This window comes from Salmo salar, chromosome 04 (genome assembly GCF_965601325.2).
Source record: "Salmo salar chromosome 04, fSalSal1, whole genome shotgun sequence".
Lineage (NCBI taxonomy): Eukaryota > Metazoa > Chordata > Actinopteri > Salmoniformes > Salmonidae > Salmo > Salmo salar.
The window spans coordinates 94,929,316-94,946,733 of record NC_138294.1 but is presented as its reverse complement, the minus strand read 5'-3'; the positions used below and the strand labels follow the sequence as shown (position 1 = coordinate 94,946,733).

Sequence of the window (17,418 nt, the reverse complement as noted above, 5' to 3'; positions counted from 1 at the left end):
GCCCTTGGCTCTCGCATTCATCAAAGAAAGTGGTCGACCGACCATTGTAAATCTGAAGAGTGGGTTGAGCGATAACTGGGTGGTCCAGTTTCCGGGTTCGCCACCCTGAACTGAACACTAGAATTCCAGACCGTTTGGAGCAGGCCAGGGTCCACGGAGCAATGCCACGAGCCAGTCTACATCAAACATGGTTTTTGAAGACAAACCACACCTCGTCTACGACTGTGACGAAACAGGGTTCGGGTCCAAACCCAGGTCAAGAGAGAGGGTGCTGTGGCAGAACAGTCACAGTTTAATTCTGCTGAGAGCACAGAACACTTCCTTCAGAATGTTTCGTGTTCTACGTTGTTATGTGTTGCTAAGTGTCTTGACCATAAATGAAGTTCTGTCCCAGGAAATAAAAGTTATTTGAATTGATACACACACACACTAGGCTTGACAGTAACAACGGTCAAGCGAACTGATATATGACACAGAAGGGCTTTCTTTTTCACTCTTGTTATATTTACGTCACTTAGCAGACAATCTTATCCAGAGCGACTTACAGTAGTGAATGCATACATTTCATGGAGACAAACACATACAGAGTCTTTGGTGAACTTTCTTGGTCACTGCTGTTACCATATATACAGGATCTTCAGAAATTATATATACAATAAAAATAAAAAAAACACTAGGATCCCAGAATAGGTTGAATTACAACTTCAGGTTTGCCTGTGTAACACGGAGCAAAGGTTGAAACAATAGCTTCTCTTTTTTAACAGTCTTTATGCAATTAATTATTGTTTCGGGTGTTATCGATAGTCACATTGCTATTAACTTGTGAAAGATTAGTCTAATATAGGCCATAATAACATGAATAAATAATATAGGCCATAATAACATGAATAATATAGGCCATAATAACATGAATGAATAATATAGGCCATAATAACATGAATGAATAATATAGGCCATAATAACATGAATAATATAGGCCATAATAACATGAATAATATAGGCCATAATAACATGAATAATAATAATATTTCTTTAAAGGGCATAAATAATGAAGGTTTCTTTAAAGTTGATATAGTGAAGCATGTTTCCATCTGCGGTATATATATAGTAGAAGAGCGGCCCCTGCTGGACAGAGGCAGAACGGCAGCACAGTAACGTGTGCAGGATCAGGGGTGTTTAAAAAAATAATAATCTCAAATAACATTGGTCCAATACCATGTCAATCAAGTCTAAAGGAAAAAAAAGGTAGATCATTTGCAATATTTTGAAGCAAAAAGCCATTTCAAATAAAATGAAATCACATTTAGTCACATGCTCCTATTACAACAGGTGTAGACCTCAGTGAAATGCTGAATACAACAGGTGTAGTAGACCTCAGTGAAATGCTGAATACAACAGGTGTAGTAGACCTCACAGTGAAATGCTGAATACAACAGGTGTAGTAGACCTTACAGTGAAATGCTGAATACAACAGGTGTAGTAGACCTTACAGTGAAATGCTGAATACAACAGGTGTAGTAGACCTTACAGTGAAATGCTGAATACAACAGGTGTAGTAGACCTCACAGTGAAATGCTGAATACAACAGGTGTAGTAGACCTCACAGTGAAATGCTGAATACAACAGGTGTAGTAGACCTCACAGTGAAATGCTGAATACAACAGGTGTAGTAGAACTTACAGTGAAATGCTGAATACAACAGGTGTAGTAGACCTCACAGTGAAATGCTGAATACAACAGGTGTAGTAGACCTCACAGTGAAATGCTGAATACAACAGGTGTAGTAGACCTCACAGTGAAATGCTGAATACAACAGGTGTAGTAGACCTCACAGTGAAATGCTGAATACAACAGGTGTAGTAGACCTCACAGTTAAATGCTAGTTAAACAATGAACCATAATCCCAACTCATAACATTACTACCCTGCATGAATCTACAGGTAGCTAAAGCTAACCAACTAGCTAGCTAACATTAGGCTATAACTAGTAATGCAAATGGCTCAGAGATAAGAATAATATTACTATACAGATCACATAATTAACGTTAGTTAGCGTGCCAGCCAGCCAGCTAACATTAGCTAGCTAGCTAACAGTATGCTTTAACTTGCAATGAAAACGACTTTCTGACAAAATTAGAAATGTATAATATTTGAAAATATAGTAAGCTAGACTCTCTTAACCGGATACATGGATGAACACTTCTCCCTCTCTGTCACGGATGCCATGGTTACCCCTTAGTTTGAAGATGTAATCCAGAGACAGGTGTTTTATACAACAGCCTTATGTGTTCTCTTTTTGACTCCCTCCGCATTTGCAATCAAAAGTCACAATTTTCTCCATCTCTTTAGCTATCATACTCTGCTTCCAAAGGGTATCCCACTGATTAAAACTTGGTCCTCCAGAAAGTGGAGCGCAACACCGATGCAGTTCTTCCTGATGTCTTTCAAAAAAGCAGTGTTAGAAACGATTACCTAGACATACTGACCAGCTCATGTTATATACAGAAGCGCGCTACATGGCAGACCAATCCGAACTCATCTCTAGGCATGTCCAACCCACTCATTATCTCAGCCAATCATAGCTAGCAGGAAGGTTACTAACTTTTTCTGAGGCTAAACCAACTAGGCTCGTAATTTAACAATGTTATTCGTATGTACAGATGGCATACAAGTTTGATATTAAGGCACATGGAAGTTCACATGTTCCAGAACGCATTTCTGCCAAAAAATGCATGTTTACATTCGCCTAGTTTCCTGAAACGAGTCACAAATCACAATTGGCCTCCCTTGCAGTTTCCTTCCTCTCTGGCAACTGAGTTAGGAAGGATGCCTGTATCTTTGTATTGACTGGGTGTATTGATACACCATCCAAAGACTAATTATTAACTTCACCATGCTCAAAGGGATATTCAGTGTCTGCTATTTTGCATTTTTATACATCTAAAAAAAAAAAAAAAAAAATGGTAAAAAAATGTCTACCAATCGGTTCTTGGCGAGGCATTGATAAACCTCCTTGGTCTTTGTAGTTTAATCTGCACCCCACACATTCAATTTCTTATGCGATTTGTTAAGCAGGTTTTTACTCCTGAACTTATTTAGGCTTGCCATAACAAAGGGCTTGAATACTTATTGACTCAAGACATAGGTTCCGTGTGGCTCAGTTGGTAGAACATGGTGTTTAAAATGCCAGGGTTGTGGGTTCGATTCCCACGGGGGACCAGTACGGAGAAAAATGTATGAAATGTATGCATTCACTACTGTAAGTCGCTCTGGATAAGAGCGTCTGCTAAATGACTAAAATGTAAAAAAAATTCGGTGTTACATTTTTTATGAATACATTTTTTTAAAGAATAATAACTTTGTGTAGATCAGTGACACAAAATCTAAATGTTTAATTCAAGCTGTAACACAACAAAATGTGTAAAAAGTGGGTGTGAATACTTTCTGAAGGCAGTATATCAGAACTGTTACGAACCGGCTCTGAGTTCGCAACAAAAGGGAGACAACGTGGAGACAAGGGGTATCAAAATATATATTTATTATATAAAGTAACTAAATAATTAATTAACAATGGCGTGTGTGTAATCAGTAGTGTAAGTGAGTGTTCTGCATACCTGAAAGTAATAATGCAGGGTGTTGTAAGGTGCCAAAGGAAATAACCAAAAAAGCCACAACTACACAACCAAAATCAACAAAGTGTCTGCATGGAGAGAGTCCTCTCAATAACTGTGGAAGAGGTCTCTTTATCCTGGGACACAGCTGGGCCCAGGTGCTTCCCATTTAGCTGACGACCCTTCCAACTCCGCCCACCGGCATCCTAACAAGGAAACAAGAACGGAGAGAGAGAATACGGCAGACAGAGTGGGAGGGTCGTCACACACCCCCCCATAAAACCGGGGACCAACAAGGGCCCCGGAACAACGTACCAGCCTCTGCGTCCCAAATTGACACAGGCCTCTGCGTCCCAAATTGACACAGGCCTCTGCGTCCCAAATTGACACAGGCCTCTGCGTCCCAAATTGACACAGGCCTCTGCGTCCCAAATTGACACAGGCCTCTGCGTCCCAAATTGACACAGGCCTCTGCGTCCCAAATTGACACAGGCCTCTGCGTCCCAAATTGACACAGGCCTCTGCGTCCCAAATTGACACAGGCCTCTGCGTCCCAAATTGACGAGAGGTTACATGTTCACCTTCCACTTGCCCCAGCCAACCTCCTTCTCCCCAGACCTCAGCAACCTTTGTGCACAGGAAGCAACATTTAAGAGGAAAGGAGAACACAAGACCAGGAGGGAACAGACAGGAAAGTTAGAACATGATAAAACCAAACAATGGTCAGTCACATAACATTCAGGAACAGGGCACACAAGAGACCACATCAGCTACAAACGCAAACAACATCTCCCAACGGTTCATAGTCACTTCTCAACAGTTGTCATTTCCCAACGATTCATAGTGACTCCAACGATTCATAGTCACTCCAACGATTCATAGTCACTCCAACGATTCATAGTCACTCCAACGATTCATAGTCACTCCAACGATTCATAGTCACGCCAACGATTCATAGTCACTAAACTCATAACCGAATACGAGTACAGACCAGAGGGTGTAATAAAGGCAAAAATGTCATGTGCCCTACTCGTCAGTGGCACCTGCCAATAGCACAATAACAGGTCAAATTTGCTCACAAACTTAGCTGCGCCGACTTGATCAACGCAGTCCTCCCTCCGAGGAAGAGGAAATTAATCTGGCTTAGTGACTCCGTTTACCTTACGGTGGTCCGTTCCATCCGGTTTACTGACCAAGATACAGGGAGAAGCCCAACTGGAGAAAGAAGGCTCTGCTATCTTACTCTCCAGCATGTACCTGACCTCAGCATCCAGACAACGCAGTTTCTCTACAGAGACTCTATAGAACCGCTGACGAATGTGGTCAGCATCTCCAATGTCAATATCATGCTCTATCAAGTTTGTACGTGTAGGTGTCACAGAAAACAAACCTGGAATTTTCCGAATCAGACCAACCAGCTCTTTCCGCCCATCAACAGGTAGCTGAGTAAAAGGGCTATCCAAAATATCCAGTGTCTCTGAATTTTTCAATCTACCCTGCAGTATGCAATCATCGGGACCAGGAACATTTTCGTCCTCATGCACAGTGTACAAGAACCAAGGGAAGTAACGGTATCAGCCAAACGAACAGTTTTACCATCCTCTGTAGACTCCCACTTTCTCATCAGAACATCCTCTTGGAGAAAATAACCATGTGCGACATCTCCCAAGTGTTCCACAGGCACAATTTGGTCACGCAACTCTTCTAATGTGGGGTCAGTCCGTGGCGCATTGATTAGATCGGAGCGGAATACAGATAACGGGATAACAGGGAAAACAGTGAGAGACTTCTTTGTGGTATTCTCATTTACCGGAGCAGGGACCGGGTCACCATGGCTCATAGACCGCGTCACTGCACCCGCAGAGAACGCCGCTGGGAAACTCTGCGCACTCTCATCAGGAATCCCTACAATTGACGGTTTAGTGGAAACCACTAGAGACGGAAACACGACAGGCCACACACGCTCACCAGCCAAGTTATTCCCAAGGATAACGTCGATACCCTCAATAGGCAACGAAGGACGCACCCCCACAACAACCTCACCTTTCACCAGTCCACAATCCAACATCAGTTTATGCAATGGAACTGACAGATTGTTCAAACCTATTCCCCTAATTAGAACACTGTTCCCAGAATCAGTCTCAGCAGAGAAAGGTAACACAGATTCCAACACAAACGATTCCGAGGCACCTGTGTCTCGTAGGATCTTCACTGGCACTAGGTTCTTACTTCCAAACATAGACACAAAACCCTCCGTAATGAAAGGTAAATAGCCTGGGTCAATATGGACTTTCACTTGCCCATGGGCCTGAGACAATGTGTCAGGAGTAAACTGATGTGGAACAGACGCAGCTAACGCCGTAGGCCTAGATTTAACGTTAACACACGTACTGAATTTACCCCTAGACCTGAGAACCGGACATTCGTTTTTCCAATGACCTGAGCCTTGACAGTAGTGACACTCTTGACCAAAGTCAGTTTTACCACGGGAGTCAGGCTCAACCCTAGTTGTATAAAACTCTGCCCGTGAACCAGAGTATCTCGGTGAGCGAGGCCCAAATCTCTCCGAACGCCCCCACTCACTCCAAGTACGGGGTTCTACAAAAAACACTTTTGTGAGTCAAAACATATTCGTCCGCCAAAACCGCAGCTTCAGCGACAGTCTTTACTTTTCGTTCGTTAATATACGTCGCTATATGACCAGGGATTGTGTCCTTAAATTGCTCTAGCATAATCAGATCACACAGCCCTTGAAAAGACATAACCGCAGAGGCGGAACACCAGCGATTAAACTGTTAAGATCATTTTCGCGCAAACTCGACATGAGTCTGCCTATCATCCCTTTCTAAAGTTCTAAATCGTTGGCGGTAAGCCTCAGGAACCAATTCGTAAATCTGTAACACCGCCCTTTTAACCTTACCATAACTGACACTGTCGGCTACACTAAGAGCTGAATATGCTTCCTGCGCTTTACCAGTCAGCACACACTGCAACATTAAAGTGCGGTCAGAACCAGGCCAACTCCTAGCGTCAGCAACACGCTCAAACAACGAGAAGAACGTCTCAGGGTCCTTTTCATTAAACGGAGGCAACAACCGTAAATTCCCAACAATATGAAATGTGTCCGGGGTACGACCCAAAGAGGAGCGACCCCTAGGTAAATCTGGGTCATCTTCCCAGAGCTAACTCTCCCCTGAGAGCTTTCCTTCCCTAACCAACTCTAGTCGCTCTTGTTGCAGCTTGATTTTAGCACGCTCCATATCCTGTTTAAATTCCAATTCCTTGTCATATTTTACACGATCGTGCTCTAGCTTCTCACGATCGTGCTGTAGCTGTAACAGAAGCACCTCTTTCTGCTGTTCAAAAAGAAGACTACTAGGACTAACCGATGGAGCGGTAATTGTAACATATCGGGGAGACGGCGAGTCCTCAGCAGAGGCTGCCCCAGTGGTATCTTCAAGAATACCACTCTCCATCAGATTGGCCTTCAATATTAACCTAATAGAGTTTTTTTTTACGTTTATCACTAATTTCAACGTTGTAGTGTTCAGCAACCTTCAACAGCTGTTCTTTAGTACATACATCTAACAGTTCCTTTGATGGAAAGCGAATGAACTCGTCTACATTAGACGCCATAGTCAAAAAAAATTCTCACTCAACCCCTCTACTGAGCACACCAGACCACAAAAAGAGAAAATACAATCACACCGGGCACCACAGAAAAGAGATGAGAAATGGAGCTTCCCCAAAATCTACAATAACTCAACCCTAGTCTTCATGCAGATTTGCGGTGGGTAATTATGCACTGTAGCCCGCTGGCAAGGAAGTAACCCCCAGCACGCTGGTAGATTCCACCAAGCCACAGATGTGCCCCCGAGACAACTACTCAGTCCACAGACACCACACAAAAATAACAAACATTAACAATGCCCAACATATTCCAAAATGAAACACGTCGCTAAGCCTATCAGGGGAAAAAGGTTATAGCTCCGGGTAGTAAGTTTCACTACCCTATCCAAATCTCCCACCAAGGTACACAGCTGATTGTACTCACCTCCTCAGACCAACGTCCCAACAGCAAGTAGAACAAGCGTTTCCAGGCTAGGCAGGGGCCTGGAAACTAACCAATGTATTCTCTCCAACACAGCACACAAACCAAACAAACAAAGGCAACCAATACTAAGCACCAAACTCAAACTAACAAACAAAGCACCTCAATTTAACATACCGCCACGTTTTCTCCCAAACACAAGTTCAATATCCCGGATGAGCCCCCACTTGTTACGAACCGGCTCTGAGTTCGCAACAAAAGGGAGACAACGTGGAGACAAGGGGTATCAAAATATATATTTATTAACTGAAGTAACTAAATAATTAACAATGGCGTGTGTGTAATCAGTAATGTAAGTGAGTGAGTGTTTTGCATACCTGAAAGTAATAATGCAGGGTGTTGAAAGGTGCCAAAGCAAATAACCAAAAAAAAGCCACAAAACTACACAACCAAAATCAACAAAGTGTCTGCATGGAGAGAGTCCTCTCAATAACTGTGGAAGAGGTCTCTTTATCCTGGGACACAGCTGGGCCCAGGTGCTTCCCATTTAGCTGACGACCCTTCCAACTCCGCCCACCGGCATCCTAACAAGGAAACAAGAACGGAGAGAATACGGCAGACAGAGTGGGAGGGTCGTCACAGAACATAACACAGATCAAAATGTGTCACACTTTCACAGCATTAATTTCATCAAGTGTTGTACAATATGATGCAAAACACAGGAAGAAAAAACCAGCATTTTGACTGTACTGGACCTCACTGCGTTTGACTAGTAATATAGAGTAGGTTTTATGAAATATTTAAAACAGAGTATTGAGTTTGTAAATATAAGAAAAAGACACCGTTTCACACCATGTATGTGCTTGATATGGTCCGGGTTGTGCGCTAACCTGTGGAAATCCATTGGTTTTCCAGCGGGATATTTGCCCAGCGGCGCCACAGGCGAGCTTAATCAAGCGCACCATTGGATAGACCTGGGAGCGTGTGTCTGGTGCGTCGCACTCAATCACCAGCACGGAGACGCACCTGTCGTCCTTCTGAAGATGTATTTAAACTCCCGACAACATTACGGGAGGTATTCGGCTGTTGTGTCTCAAAGAGAGAACTTTGTTCGTCTGAACTAACCCGACGGTCAACATGCCCACCACGAATGCTACTGATGACCGTCTGAATAAGTTTAAGAACAAGGGCAAAGAGCCGTCGGTAAGTCGGATTTTTCTAAACGGTCGAGTTAGTTGACGTTTCCTCCCTGTTTTTGTTTTTGTTTTTGTTCTGCGTTTATTTTTTCCACATTTCGGTTTGGATCTTTTCCCTCCATTCAACTCCATGAGTACAGGATGACAGCACGTATAGCCTTCAATCGTAACGATTTTTTTTTCAAAAATGTGACAACTTTTAATTGAATACCTTGTAGCCTGATATAAGTGTCCTTTTTTTTGTCTATAGAAGCTCCGTGAGCGGCGGATAGCGGAGTGCGTAGAGTTGCGTAAAGCCGCGAAGGACGAGAACTTCCTCAAGAGGAGGAACATCTCCACTCTGGCGGAGGATGCGGTCCAGTCACCGGAGTTCAACACCGACAACGAGGTACATCTTTGAGTTGCTACAGTAAAGGGATGGTTCTCCCAAATTACAATGTCTTTTGAGGAAAAAAAATGTTTTTACTTCCGCTGTGAAGTCATGGACCAGATATGACGCCGGTAATCCGTAGTTTACTGTGTCACTGTCTCCATATGCAATGTTTTATCAACAATTGTAGTACCAAACCCATTCAAGTCATGGGATTTGGTATTAGAGGATTTTGAACTTTTTTTTTTGGACGTTGTGTGAAATGTTAGTATTGACCTAATGGTATTTGTGCACATACTAAAATGAGGAATCATTTCTGGGGAAACTAAACCATGGATTGATGGCGAACTGTACCTTAAAGTAATCACTAGTTAACAGTCATATTTGTGGCCTACAATCAAACCATGGTTAAGGGAGGTTATGCAGAGTACCTGGACACAACCCTTAGCTGTGGTATATTGGCCATATACCACAACCCCCCCCCCCCCCCCCGAGGTGCCTTGCTATTATAAACTTGTTACCAACATAAATAAATATTTGTCATGCCCATTTTTATTTTGTCTGATATACCATGGCTTTCAGCCAATCAGCATTCAGGGCTCAAACCACCCAGTTTATAATATAACTTGTTTTGGCCCTTTCAGGATATTGTTGGCTTATTGAAGTTAAAACGGCATCCCAAATAACACCCTTCTGTACTTAATTTACTACTTTAGCCTCTATGCACCCTGGTTAAAAGTCCTCTATAGTAGGGACTAGGGTGTCATTTGGGAAGCACATCTGGGCAAGGTTGGTCAATTCAGGAAGTAACCTCAAATTCCTATATCACATGTCAGAGTACTGTGGGGATTCTATATTTGACTGAATTGAAATTGACCCTGAATTACTATTGAAAAGGATATGACCCCCCCCACCTCAGGTTTTTGTTGTAGAGTATTTGTTGTAACTCGCTGTCACGGCATTTGTCTCCAGGTGACTGTGACAACCATCGAGGAGGTTGTTGGTCATGTGAACAGTGACTGCCAGGAGAGACAGACCAGAGGATGTCAGGCTGCCAGGTAAGGTCCTCCAATGAGTTGGTTCCTTAGGTAATTGACCCTGACTTTGGTTGTTACTAGCAACGCTTACCTAATGAAACGCATGACCGCTTCTGGTTATGTTGTCACTTTGGCAGCAGCCTCATTTCTCACAACCTGTTTAAGTCTAACTGAGATGCACAGCGAAGACTAATCAGTCAAATGATGGTTTGAAGGCACTGGTAAGGTCATAATCATGTCCACTGGCAAGCGAGGGAACATTGCAACGTTGACTGTTTCTAATACATCGATGCTAATGTCTGTGGGGAAAGGGGGATATGTAGCCGGTTGCACCACTGAATGCATTAATTACAGGACTAGGTTGACGAGACCTAAGGGGTAACTCATTCCCCCCCCCCACCTCGTAGGAAGCTGCTGTCCCGTGAGCGTAACCCCCCTCTAAAGGAGATTGTGGAAGCAGGGCTGCTGTCCAGATTTGTTGAGTTCCTGGGGAGAGATGATGACCCCTGTCTGCAGTTTGAAGCCGCCTGGGCTCTTACCAACATCGCCTCGGGGACCTCCTGGCACACACAACAGGTGCATGCACACACAGCCCTGGGTTTTAACCGTGTGGAGTCACTCACTCAGATAGCTATGGCTCGGATAACCTGGTGAGTCCCTCTCGGTGGTGAAAGCCTACTATACTGAACAAAAAAATATATAAAACGCAAAAAATGTAAAGTGTTGGTTCCATGTTTCATGAAGTGAAATAAAAGATCCCAGAAATGTTCCAAGCTTATTTCTCATTTTGTGCACAGTTTACATCCCTGTTAGTGAGCATTTCTCCTTTGCCAAGAGAAACTATCCCCCTGACAGGTGTGGCATATCAAGAAGCTGTTTAAACAGCATGATCATTACACAGGTGCACCTTGTGCTGGGGACAAAAGGCCACTGTAAAATGTGCAGTTTTGTCACAACACAATGCCACAGATGTCTCAAGTTGAGGTGAGTGTAATTGGCATGCTGACTGCAGGAATGTCAACCAGAGCTCTTGCCAGAGAATTGAAAATTAATTTCTCTACCATAAGCCGCTCAATGTTTTAGAGAATTTGGCAGTATGTCCAACCGGCCTCACAATGGCAGACCACATGTAAACGTGCCAGGACTGCTTCACCTGGGGGATAGTCTGAGACGGCCACCCCAACAGATGAAACTGAAGTATTTCTAGCTAAAGTGCTTTTATGGGGGAAACACTTTGATTGGCTGGGTCTGGCTGCCAAGTGGGCTGGTCCCCTGCCCAATCATGTGAAATCCATAGATTAGGGCATACCTTTCAATTAATTTCCTTATGAACTGTGTTAATGTTTATTTTTGTTCAGTATATTTCCAAACTGTTGTACTGCTCAGCATCCTCTAGATGGCACTAATGTGGATAACACAGTTAGGGCTTGTAAGTAAACATTTACTAAGGTCTACACCTGTTGTATTTGACCCATGTGATATAACCTTTGATTTGATCTATTACTTGGCTGTAGTTGACTGGTGCAATGTCTCCCCCTACAGGTGGTAGAGCATGGTGCAGTCCCAGCTTTCATAGCTCTGCTGGCATCCCCCATGTTGCACATCAGTGAGCAGGCTGTCTGGGCCCTGGGCAACATAGCAGGTAACACAGAGCCCAGGAAACAGGAGGGGCAACTGGGCTTAAACAAAAGCCTACATACTAAGACTGTTTCCTGTTTTCAGGTGATGGTCCGGCGTATCGAGATATTCTGATAGAATGTAACGTGATCCCTGCTCTGCTGTCTAGAATCACCCCAGACACACCTGTAAGTTGACGTACACCTGTCCTAGGTAAACACTCTGTAGGGTCCTTAATGTACACCTGTTCTCATCTACTTTTCATGTGATGGTTTGTTTTTACCCACCAGGTGGCCTACCTTTGTCACCTGTCATGTTTGAACCGATTTTACGTTCTGTTCTGACCTGCAAAATACAATTCTTAACCTCTTCGGAATCAAATAAACTGTTTTAAGATTTCACCAATTAGTGTGGCTCGAACAGCTGTTCTATGGAGTGGGCAAGCTATTTACATGCTTTGACCAGATGAGTACATTTACGTCATTTAGCAGACGCTCTTATCCAGAGCGACTTAGTGGGCGGTGGGGGGAGGAGGCTTGGCTTTAATGCATGTCACTGGCCTCCCTGTGGCTCAGTTGGTAGAGCATGGTGTTTGCAACGCCAGGGTTGTGGGTTCGATTCCCATGGGGGGCCAGTAAGGGAAAAAAAATGTATGCATTCACTACTGTAAGTCGCTCTGGATAAGAGCGTCTGCTAAATGACTAAAATGTGCATAAGATGCCCAGTGCTGAATTAAGCCCGCAGTATCAGTACATCGGAAAAGACTCAGACCCCTTGACTTATTCCACGTTCTGTTACATTACCGACTTATTCTCAAATTTTAAGGTAGGAACAGAATGAATATGGTTCCCCCCCCCCCTTTTCAGTTTCCTGAACTGGTTACAAATCATCTCTCCTCTCCAGGTGGGATACCTTCGTAACTTGACATGGACCCTGTCTAACCTCTGTAGGAACAAGAACCCTTTCCCTCCCCTATCTGCTGTCCAACAGGTAACCCTCCACAAACATGCACTACGTTCCACTCAGTTCTCAACCCCCCCCCCCCCTCATCTAGAAGTGTGCACTTCCTCTCCCCTAGGTGCTGCCTTCTCTGGTTCAACTCCTCCACCTGAGTGATCAGGATATCTTGAGTGATGCATGCTGGGCCGTGTCCTACCTGACTGATGGTGCTAACGACCGTATCGATATTGTGGTCCAGACCGGTATTGTCCCCCGTCTGGTGTCCCTCATGGGCTTTGAGGCGCTCACTGTGGTGGTAAATAAATTTAATTGGTTTGTCTTTAAAAGACTATTGCTTCTTTACTGTCAGTGGGAATGTCCCAGGGCCAGCTGTGGCGGGTGGGAATGTCCCAGGGCCAGCTGTGGCGGGTGGGAATGTCCCAGGGCCAGCTGTGGCGGGTGGGAATGTCCCAGGGCCAGCTGTGGCGGGTGGGACCGACCCAGGGCCAGCTGTGGAGACTCTAAACACTACATCTGAATGCCTATGGTGTTCTAAACTGACAGTAACTCAAAGCTTATCTCTTCCTCTCCAGACCCCAGCTCTGCGCTCAATAGGGAACATAGTGAGTGGCTCAGACGTCCAGACTCAGGTGACTAACTATGGACTGATGCACTTTATCACTTAGTGTTTGGCCTGTAGTTGCTGTTCATCTCGTCAGCTCATGGAACGAGATTACTACAAAGCTTTGGACAGTCCATTTGTATTATGAGTTCATTAGGATAAATTATTTTGATCAGGTGGTTAGAGGATACTGAACTACCTGTAAGCTTGATTTTTAACTTTGTTACTTTAATAATTTTATTCCTGGCAGGTGGCCATCGATGCAGGGGTGCTGTCCGTCCTACCTAGTTTAATGAGACACAGCAAGCCCAGCGTTCAGAAGGAGGCAGCCTGGGCTGTATCCAACATCGCTGCTGGTCCCGCTCAACAGATACAACAACTGCTCACCTGCGGCCTGCTGCCCCCGCTTATTGACCTGCTACGCAATGTTGGTGACACCTCGCCACACTAGCCAACTGATACAGCAGCTACTCGCATGTGCTTTTTAAACCTCTCCTTTGGACCCCCCCCCACTAGCCAACTGATACAGCAGCTACTCGCATGTGCTTTTTAAACCTCTCCTTTGGACCCCCCCCCACTAGCCAACTGATACAGCAGCTACTCGCATGTGCTTTTTAAACCTCTCCTTTGGACCCCCACCCCCCCAGATGTTACAATGTATTTGTAGCCCTGAACTAGAACATATTAAGCAAGGGGCTTGATTAGTTGACTAGCTCTATCAGATTAGCTAGTTCTGGAACGGCTGGCTGTGGGTTGGGAACCACTAGTCTACCGACTGTACTTATAGGCCAGAGGTGTCCTACGAAGCGGGTTTATAGGCCAGAGGTGTCCTACGAAGCGGGTTTATAGGCCAGAGGTGTCCTACAAAGCGGGTTTAAGTTCACAGAAGTTAGCTGGCTGAGTTCAACATTGGATAAACGGTCATACAAGTGTGGCGACCTTTAGCCAGGTACATGTTATGAAGGGTTCGTTGCCATAGACAACTCCAACTCCACTCACCCCGAAATGAAGTGTCTGAGCAATTAGTTGAGGACCAAATGGATCAGATTCCCTCGCAAAGGTTTGTCATCCTTTTCATTTGATGAAAAAATATTTAATGAACAATTTTTTGGTGTGTGAAATAGTAGTAAAAATAAGCATCATGCACAGTAAGACATAATAACACATATCAACAGGCGAGGGGAGAAAGGTGGTGCATTGATAAGCTCAAGTCTGCATTAACAATCCGTAATAGACTGACTTCTAAAAGCCTCACACTCGTTTTGATTCAGCATTGTTTCAGTGAGTTCAGCATTTGACTAGCCTTGTGGGACATGCAGTTACAAGCCTGCTGGAGTTAGCAGGAGGCAATAGCCACGTCGTAGTGTGGATGATCCCTGGAATGTGCTGCTGGCTAGGTCGTGGCGTGGCTGGCTAGGTCGTGGCTTGGCTGATCCCTGGAATGTGCAGCTGGCTAGGTCGTAGTGTGGCTGGCTAGGTCGTGGCGTGGCTGATCCCTGGAATGTGCAGCTGGCTAGGTCGTGGTGTGGCATGGATGATCAGGGTTTGACTTGTATAGGAGGATACCCCTCTGCTACGCAATGGTAGTTAAACACCACTCGCTCCACATTAGATGCACTCACAGGTGGCAATTTGATGGACTCATAACTTTACTGTAAAGGGCATAAGCATTTACCCTGTTTCTAGTTTCTCGGTGACTGATACAGTGTGGGCCACAACTAACCACCCCAGTCTAATCCCTGTATCTGGTATTCTCTCAGGGTGACTTCAAGACCCAGCGTGAGGCAGTGTGGGCCGTAACGAACTTCACCAGCGGGGGCACTGTGGAGCAGGTTATCCAACTGGTCCAATCAGGAGGCTTGGAGGCCATCCTCAACCTACTGACTGTCAAAGACTCCAAGACCATCCTCGTCATATTGGACGCCATCAACAACCTCTTCATGGTGAGATACTTAGTCATTGCTGCTACTTTTAAAGTTTAGAGGGTTACCTGCTTTTCCTCCCAGGCAAGCAGAGAAGCAGTCTGAGGAGTTACCTCGTTACGTTCGTTCGCTCATCCCCCTCTTGTCCCAGGCAGCAGAGAAGCATTATGTTTGAGGAGATACCTTGTCAAACCTCGTTACGTTCGTTCTCTCATCTCCTCCCCCCCCCCCCCCCTTGTTCCAGGCAGCAGAGAAGATGGGCGAGACTGACAAACTGTGTCTACTGGTTGAGGAGTTGGGAGGTCTGGATAAGATCGAGATGCTGCAGAACCATGAGAATGACACCGTGTACCGTAGTGCCCAGGGACTCATAGAGAAGTTCTTCACTGATGTCAGTAAATATCACCAGGAAGTAGTCCTTGATCTCTCATGTCCCCCTCCACTTGGTGCAATGCTTCTCTTCCTCCAATTTGCTTTTGCTTGATAACTCATTGAGTTGACTGCTTTTACCCTTCAGACGGGGCCCCCTTCAGACGGGGCCCCCTTCAGACGGGGCCCCCTTCAGACAGGGCCCCCTTCAGACAATCTTATTGCATTTTCACTTTGTGAAACCATTTGTAGTTTAAAATCTTAATAATATATCAGGTGGATCTAATAACGTCTTGCATTGTCCCAGGAGGAGGCTGACGGTCTGCGGACTGAAGCCACTGACGCGGCCTTGGATGTCCAGAAGACCTTTCGGTTTTAATAATCCAACAGGATGTCCAGTGTTAAAATGCCACATGATTTTTGGAATATGTAATAAATATATATATTTTTTTTGCACTTCTGGGCCAGTTGACTCGTTTATCATCCCCACTGTAATGTTTCATTACTAGGGTGGTATCAGATTCATACCCTTCTGGAGAATATGATATTACAGTGCACATGGTTCTATGATATTACAGTGCACATGGTTCTATGATATTACAGTGCACATGGTTCTATGATATTACAGTGCACATGGTTCTATGATATTACAGTGCACATGGTTCTATGATATTACAGTGCACATGGTTCTATGATATTACAGTGCACATGGTTCTATGATATTACAGTGCACATGGTTCTATGATATTACAGTGCACATGGTTCTATGATATTACAGTGCACATGGTTCTATGATGTTACAGTGCACATGGTTCTATGATGTTACAGTGCACATGGTTCTATGATATTACAGTGCACATGGTTCTATGTCATACCAAGGTGGGTGCAATTGGCACCTCCTGAGCTTTTGGGTGGCACAACCCCCGCCCCTCCCAACTTTTTTGATAACAGTTTTTAATCACGCCCTGATCACATGATCACGGTCAATTCTAAACCATAATATTTAGTACATGTAAAAACAAGATAAAAATCAGGAATAGTCTGATTGGTGACAATATTAGCCTATCAGTTGTGAAAGATATATTATCACTTGTGAATGATGCATAAGGCAAGAAACGTTTTCTAATCATAGTCCCACACCTCATGTAGCTTAGCCCATAGGCCTATATGTTAAGTAAGGTTAGTAGCCCATAGGCCTATATGTTTAATAAGGTTAGTAGCCCATAGTCCTATATGTTTTAATAGGGTTAGTAGCCCATAGTCCTATATGTTTTAATAAGGTTAGTAGCCCATAGTCCTATATGTTTTAATAAGGTTAGTAGCCCATAGTCCTATATGTTTAATAAAGTTAGTAGCCCATAGTCCTATATGTTTAATAAGGTTAGTAGCCCATAGTCCTATATGTTTAATAAGGTTAGTAGCCCATAGTCCTATATGTTTTAATAGGGTTAGTAGCCCATAGTCCTATATGTTTTAATAAGGTTAGTAGCCCATAGTCCTATATGTTTAATAAGGTTAGTAGCCCATAGTCCTATATGTTTTAATAAGGTTCGTATCACACCTCATGTAGCCTAGCCCATAGTCCTATATGTTTTAATAAGGTTAGTAGTCCATAGTCCTATATGTTTTAATAGGGTTTGTATCACAACTAAAGTGGCCAAATAACTTGTTAAAACTAAGCACAT

General features: G+C 44.1%; 1 protein-coding gene across 1 annotated transcript; it reads left to right on the top strand.

Annotated features, from left to right (window-relative positions):
- Nucleotides 1–8,654: 8,654 nt before the first annotated feature.
- Nucleotides 8,655–16,169, top strand: kpna7 (karyopherin alpha 7 (importin alpha 8)). The gene is made up of 13 exons (XM_014198396.3): nt 8,655–8,864; nt 9,108–9,245; nt 10,200–10,285; nt 10,672–10,840; nt 11,807–11,906; nt 11,987–12,069; nt 12,785–12,871; nt 12,960–13,136; nt 13,414–13,470; nt 13,693–13,869; nt 15,203–15,385; nt 15,609–15,755; nt 16,041–16,169. The coding sequence occupies exons 1-13, from the start codon at nt 8,799–8,801 to the stop codon at nt 16,110–16,112; spliced, it is 1,542 nt and encodes a 513-aa protein (XP_014053871.2). The 5' UTR covers nt 8,655–8,798; the 3' UTR covers nt 16,113–16,169.
- Nucleotides 16,170–17,418: the final 1,249 nt, after the last annotated feature.

Excerpts from the sequence above, each read along its gene's own strand:
- kpna7 (XM_014198396.3), top strand. The coding sequence starts at position 8,799 with ATGCCCACCACGAATGCTACTGATGACCGTCTGAATAAGTTTAAGAAC. Across the intron at positions 9,246-10,199 it reads AGTTCAACACCGACAACGAG|GTGACTGTGACAACCATCGA; the intron begins GTACATCTTTGA and ends ATTTGTCTCCAG. Across the intron at positions 12,872-12,959 it reads CCCTATCTGCTGTCCAACAG|GTGCTGCCTTCTCTGGTTCA; the intron begins GTAACCCTCCAC and ends CCTCTCCCCTAG.